Genomic DNA, 7,360 nt, shown 5'->3' on the forward strand with positions numbered 1-7,360 from the left:
CAAGTTCTTACTTCCATCTCACTGTGTTCAAATGCTTCACCACCATTACGATTGGTGAATTATGAACATTATTAGCTACAAATGATTCAGTGATTTTTTTTTTTTTTTAAATACAGTTCAGATAAAACCACAAAATAGTGTATATTACCTTTGTTTGTTTCTGGAAGAACATTAACTGAAATGTTGTAGTGATTTGCCATTTCTGTTCGTCCCTTTTAAAGTTGTAGAATCCCTTTTACAGGTATTAAGCAGTAGCCTCCATGCATTACAGTCATGAAAAGAAGAGAACATCATACATACCTCTTTGCAACTGACAGTTTCTTCTTCTCCCAAGTAGACAATTTAGTTTATTCAACGAATGGGTGTGTAGCTAGATCTTGCTACTTTAATAATCTTTAATGAGCAGTGTTCTTCCAGGGGTGTGGGTAGTACTCCTCTAATAGTGTTGGTAGCGTTCAAGATATGAACTGCAACATATTAAATTGGTTTAGCATGCTAAATGTTACAGATTAAGGCCTTAATGTTTGTACAACACCTAGAACCAATGCTTTGTGTAAAGCTGCTTCTTTAATTTGGTAGTAAGGTCACATATTGGACTTCCTTTAACTGTCTGTTTGAAAAAAAAAAATCAGAATGCAAACTTTTTTAAAAGTTATATGTAGAAACATGTATTAGAATACTCCTTAACTACGTGATTATATTTCTAGACTAATTTTTCAACTGCAAGGATTGGTTAACTTTTTCAAAAATTTGCAGAAACATTAATAACTTAATCTCTCTCGTATCTCTCAAGTGGGTAGATTTGATTAATCATTTTACTTTTTGTTCTGTCTGTTAACATAGGTTCGACAACAGTTTCCTCCTCCAATTGGTTGGACAGCCACTGAAGCTCCTACACAGGTCACTGTTGAAAACCATCCAGTTCAAGAAACCACCTTCCACGTAACCCCTCAACAACAGAATGCATTACATCATCATCACGGAAATAGCTCTCACCACCACCATCACCACCACCACCACCACCACCATCATGGACAGCAAGCCTTGGGTAGCCGGACCAGGCCAAGGGTCTACAATTCTCCAACAAACAGCTCCTCCACCCAGGATTCTATGGAGGTGGGCCACAGTCACCACTCCATGACATCCCTGTCTTCCTCAACTACTTCTTCCTCTACATCTTCCTCCTCTACTGGTAACCAAGGCAATCAGGCCTATCAGAACCGCCCAGTGGCTGCTAATACCTTGGACTTTGGACAAAATGGAGCTATGGACATGAATTTAACAGTCTACTCTAATCCACGCCAAGAAACTGGCATAGCTGGACATCCAACGTACCAGTTTTCTGCTAATACAGGTCCTGCTCATTACATGACTGAAGGACACCTTGCAATGAGGCAAGGAATTGATAGAGAAGAGTCTCCCATGACAGGAGTTTGTGTTCAGCAAAGTCCTGTGGCTAGCTCGTGACTAAACTGAAACTAAGTTTGTTTCTTGTGTGTTTTTATAGAAGTGGTGTTTTTCCAAAAACAAAGTGCAAAGCTGCTTGAATCAGAAGGAGATAAACTCACTGAACCGCTACAGGAGGGCAAAGCTGACTATTTTTTTAGACTTGAAAAGATTGCAAAGGGACAATGAAGTTTTTTTTTTTTTTTTAAGAGCCATGTCCGGACCCACCTTAATGAATAGCTTAGTGGTGTTCACCTTTTGCTTCCCCCATTTTAACTTGCCACAACCTAGTCATAGTTTGTTTTTTGGGGGGAGGGTGTTTTTTTTTTTCTGTCTTATTCAACAGGGGGCTATTGTTAAAATGTTGGCTGTAGTTGCAAACTAGTTTCTTCAAAAGACATTGCACATGATTTCTAAAAAAGGCCCTTTGAAGATTTTGGGTGGGAGGGGAGTGAGTAATATATATATACATATATTTTTTTTTTAGTTCCCCAGACAAACATGGGCACAGAAATGCAGTACTGTAAGGAAGAGGGACCTTCAGATTACACACATATATGTTCTTCAGTTGTAAAAAGGGACGGTTGTAATGGAGTTTGTAAGGCACATTAAGCATGCTAAGTGGCGGTGATCAGAACTCTCCTTATCTGAATCTACTGAGGATCAAAGCAGCAATTGTAATGGGATTCTGTGCGTCTCATATTTTGGAGACCACAGTCAGTTAGTATTGAAATATGACTGGTTTCATAACTAAGGTGCACTGAGAAGCAATCAACGGGTCGGTCCTGGCCAGTCGTGGGGAGGTCTAAGTGGTGGTCTTTGGGAAAACCTTTGGCCTTATGGATTTGGACTCTTAAGTTAGAAGAGCCTACCATTTCAGATGCAATCACTTTTGGACATGCTTTTGCAGACAGTCCTTAATGCTGAAAACACAGAGAATGGGTAATTCAAGAGGCCTTTCTTTTAAAAATAGACTTTTGTGACCCACTTATTGTAAGGTATTGCAAGGTCACTTTGCGTGTGTCATAAAGTTGACTTCCTTATTGGTTGAAGGTCACAGGAGTAGTGGTTTGCGTTTGATGGAAATAGCTACAACTGTGTCCCTTCCTGCTTTTTACTTTTTTCTTTTGCTTTTTCTTGGCACGTGGTTTCTCCACCATTACTTCTGCACAAAGACGTCTTCTGTTCATCCTGAACATTTTTAAAAATGCAGAATTTTATGTGACTGCTTTTTTGCCTCACAATTATGCTGTGAATTTTACAAAAATTTATTTTCTTTTTTGATAATTTATTGTACCAAAGCTGTTTTTATAGCACATAGATGTCTGTAACCAATAATGTAGCAGTTCTGCACTTTGACACAAGGTGTAACTAGACCATTTTTAAATGTCAGTTGAGAATTATGGCTGTACTATTGCTTAAACAAAACTGGAACTGTTGTTGAATTCATAGCCAATACATTTACAGCAATCTGTGTACTGAACATAATAGATTGACATCTACTTCAAGACTATAACATCTGTTACGTTATAAATGTGTTCAGGCTTCTGAAGGTAAAAGGGACACTAGATCCAGAAGCTATGAAACCAGCAGTTGATTCTTGTATTCCTTATTAACATAATTGTAAACTTGAAGGCAAGACCTTGATTGCATGAACAGGTCCAAAATAATAGTCTGAGTAAAGCAAGACACTCACATGAGACCTGAGGTTAGCAGGCTGTATTTAACAGGTGCCTAATTTTTGGGTAATGCTGCCTTAATATAACACAGTCAGCTTGGCAGTTGCAAAATTTATGGGCCCATTCAGAGATTTAGTTGTATAAATAACAGCTCAGTGAAAACCATCTGAAAGAAGGGCAATTCAGTGACTGCCCATCCCAGATTAACACTGTTTGCCCATTATATATTACAGAAGCAGTGATCTACCTCTGCCAGTAAGCCCTTTTAAAAGTTAATTCAGCAGAAAATTCAGAGTTCACACTGGTCAGTTCCATGTGACTAAGTAATTTTTTTCAGACTAACAGGTGGACTTTTTTATATACTTACAGTGGCAACACAGCAGCTGGCTACCATGTAGATGGGAATGAATACTTGGCATTACCATTTTTTTTGTAAATCACATATTTTTTTTTTTTTTAATCAAGTGATCCATATTTCTTTTGTATTGACATGTCAACCCTGTGGATGAAAGTGTTTTTTTTTTTTTCCTGTTTCTTTTCTTTTTTTCTTAAACTCAGTAATTCAGAGAAGTTTACAGGAATTGGAAGGATGTCAACTTAAAAACAGGATGCTGAGTTCAGCAATATACAAAGGAATCCAGTACTTACTGCTGTCTAGGAATATAAGGGTAATACGAAATCTGGGTAATTTTTGTGTGCGTGGGTTGCCACACCTTAGCAAGCGCCAAAAATGAAGCAGTTTTAAAAAAATCTACATAAAGAAGAAACCACAAAATCCAGTGCTTCTGCATACTGTGTTATGTTACAGTCCAGTTTTGTGTGCTTTACTACACAGTTTGGTTACAGGACTTCTGTGCATTGTAAACATAAACAGCATGGAAAAGGTTAAATACCTGTGTTCAGATTGTAAGATCTAGTCCGGACTTGCTGTGTATATTGTAACGTTAAATGAAAAAGACAAGCCCTTTGTATTATAGTCATGCAGTCTTATGTATGATAAACAGTTGAATAATTTGTCCTCAGACTCTTTACTGTGCTTTTTGAAAAAAAGAGTAATTTAAGAAAAGAAATGTAAACATAGTAAATCTTCCTATGCAATTAACCTACTCCAAGCCATGGTATGGTAGGTATGATTATACTATAATATGTAAATATCAGATACATTGAAACAGACTTAAAAAATATGAAAGTAAAAGTTGGAGGCGTAATGGATAATTTTGAGTTTTTAATTGAAACAGCAAGGTATACAAATCATTGATGTATGAACACAGCTCTGCTTGATTCTGTTTGACTGTATTTGTAGTTTGAGTTGTTTATATTATCATCTGTTAGTTTGAATGTTCTTATACGCACTGCAGCTTTCTACCTAATACAGACTAGCTGATTTTAAGGCCAGAAGTGACCATGGTAATGAAATAATCTGACTGGCATGCCATTCGTTATCTGTAGGATTCCATCTAGGTTTTTTTTGCATCATGAAGTCTGTATCTTTTGGGTGCAATAGAACATGCTTTTTAAAAACGGTAGCCAGTTTCCATATAGGTTCTTCAAGCGTGAGGATTTCTCCATGTCTCCTGAATGGTTCAGCTAGTTCATTTTCCATGCTCGTAGTCCTCCTTTGGTTTCAGAACTGTTTAGTTACAGCTGCTGGCCACCGGATAGCTAGCCGCCTATTAGAATAACTAATAACTACTCTAGGTTTAAACTCTTTCACTTTATTCACATGAAAATATGTTAACTTTAATAACCTATGTAGATGGAGTTCCTTATATCTCTAACTGTAAAGCTTTTACGGCTCTTCTGAAACTTCAGATGTTTTCAAATCCATTCTAACGCGTGGACATGAGAACTGCATACAGCATTCTGGTAGTAACTTCGGTATTGCTGTGTGCGTGTAGTATGTGCAGGTACATTCTTGAACCTTTCAGTTTATATCTTTGCTTGTTTGTTTATACCTCCAAGGATTGCATTTTAAAATCTTTCAGTCTCAGTTATTTGCATTAAAAGATTGTAAATTTAGATGATTATCCATCATGATTCCTAAGTCCTTTTCAGAACTGCTGCTCTTCCAGGATGTAGTCTTCCATCCTGTAAGTATAATGATGTCTGAATGGGACTGGTTTACGGAAGGGTTGGATTCACCTATAGATGTGACTTGTCTCCGTTGTTTATCACTCTACCATCATCTTCATTAAACCATTGATAAGCTTCTATTTTATTAACTGAAAAATCTTAAACTGCTTTGAAGATAAATCCTGTCAAAACATACCTTTTTTAACGAGGAAGTTATCTAAATCCATAACCTTCCGACACAGAGTGTTTAGTATGTTCTGTGTTGATTTATAGATCAAATTATGTTTCAATAAGATTGTTGTATGGAACTTTGAACTAGTATGGAAGTATCTCTCCAGTTAAAATGGACGAGTAACTAACTACAAAGTAGAGTTATTGCTGAGAATTGATCTCATGAGGATAGTTTGTATGTGATCCAGCATGACTGTGGCGAGTGATGTATTTTTATTTAGAGGAGTGGATATTAGAATTGTGCAATGTCTTATGGCTGCCAAGCAAAGAAAGATGCCTTGCCAAATTGTAGTTTCCTGTTATATATCCCTGTTTCTTTTTTTCATTCTATATAAGCAACCTCTTGTTGAAAAGTTTGAAATTGGGACTTATTTCTCCACCTCGCAGTGACAATTTAACTATTTGTTCCCTGTTGATTAAGATGCCTTGTTTTTATTTCAACAATTCTCCATATTAGCCTTATCAAATATATATGATCTGCCTAGACCCGAGAGGATATGCACTTTCTGTTGTTTATCATGTTTTATGCTAGACGTTAACAAAGCATCACCGAGTCCAATCACAAAACAGTCACTGTGACTATCCTTGAGAACCTGAATGATGCGAGGATGTGATATGCTTCATAAGCCAGACAAAGGTGGAAGTTAAAATTGTGCACTTGAGGCTCCTCAGCTGAATGGCAGAGAGAGAACTCAATCGCTTCAATCAATGTTCAGAGGTCCTAGAGGGAAAATGAGTCTTCAGCAGGGATTTGATTTAGAAGAGGGTAAGTGTTGGAATTGAAAGGTTGTTCTGTGTGGAAGGGAGCCTAAACAAGACGGGTAATAACATAGGGAGGGGAGAGAAATACCTTTAGCAGAGTGGAATGGTGCAGACATTAACTGAAAGTGACTGGGACTGTTTTTTAATGCGGATCTCGTACTAGGAGAGCATGTGAGGGAACCTAAAGGAAGAACCTTATGGCCACGATGAGTGGAGATTAACACTTTCACTTGAGTGGAAAATACTTTTTTTTTTTTTTTTTTTTTTTCACAAAAGTTTGGATTCCAGTAATTAAAGTGAGTTATGACTAGAATGTAGGTGTGTATGTTGTTGTAGGGTAGATTTGAATCCAAACTGTTAATCAAGTCACAAGTTGACAGAAATGAAAGATGAGATGAGTTTGCTGTAATTAAGAAAGGCTAAATTGGAGAAGGAGGACTTGGTTTCTGACAGCAGACCAAATGAGGATATGCTGGACAGAACAGACTGGCAGAAGCAGCAGTAAGGGGAAGAGTGGGTTGTCAGCATGGAGGAATCTGGCGGTATTTTAATTCATTTGCCAGCTAATGCTGAGATGTATACATTTTAAATGTGCTGAAAACAGCTGAGTGAGACCTTAAAAGAGGCAGACCACATTAGATGTTAATGTTTCTAGGACTGTAGGGAAAACTTGATCTGTGTTTAGTAGGATGAGAGTGGAAGTGAGGTGGACCAAAGACATCCTAAAAAAAATAAAGTGAAGTAGGAAGGGCGCGAGGATCTCCCAGTGTTTGTGCTTATGTCCTGAAGGTGTTTTATGTAGATCCATTCCAAAGGCAGGACCTCCTTTGTTTCACGACAAAGCAATTTTTCCTCAGAAGAGTGAACAATGCAAAGCATCACATCTGGTTAATGATAAACATGGTCACAGTGAAAAGCTGCAAACCTCAAATATCAAATTATCATGGCAAGAAAAACATTTCATAAATTCATAAATTTCATAAAACAACCAAACAGTTGTTTTGGTCTAACAAAATAATACATTTTTTTTTTTTTTTTTTTTTTTTTTTTAATTAGGGCTAGTAATACTGCTATTGATAAGACAGAATTACCATTACTGTAGAAATGTCATAAGTCCTTTCAGGAAGATTGTATTGGACAATTTGACTTTTTAAACAAAATTCCAAAAA

The 7,360-nt window shown here is 37.1% G+C and overlaps 1 protein-coding gene across 2 annotated transcripts in view; it reads left to right on the forward strand.

The window, feature by feature from the left end:
- The window catches only part of DYRK1A (dual specificity tyrosine phosphorylation regulated kinase 1A), an 88,776-nt gene extending 81,920 nt beyond the window's left edge, over positions 1-6,856 (forward strand). For both annotated transcript variants that reach the window (XM_035315762.1, XM_035315761.1), the window contains one exon: positions 844-6,856. In XM_035315762.1, coding sequence (XP_035171653.1) covers positions 844-1,467 — 624 coding nt within the window. In that variant the 3' untranslated portion in view covers positions 1,468-6,856. The remainder of the gene's footprint in view (positions 1-843) is intronic.
- The last annotated feature ends 504 nt before the right edge of the window (positions 6,857-7,360 follow it).

This window comes from Oxyura jamaicensis, chromosome 1 (assembly GCF_011077185.1).
Source record: "Oxyura jamaicensis isolate SHBP4307 breed ruddy duck chromosome 1, BPBGC_Ojam_1.0, whole genome shotgun sequence".
Lineage (NCBI taxonomy): Eukaryota > Metazoa > Chordata > Aves > Anseriformes > Anatidae > Oxyura > Oxyura jamaicensis.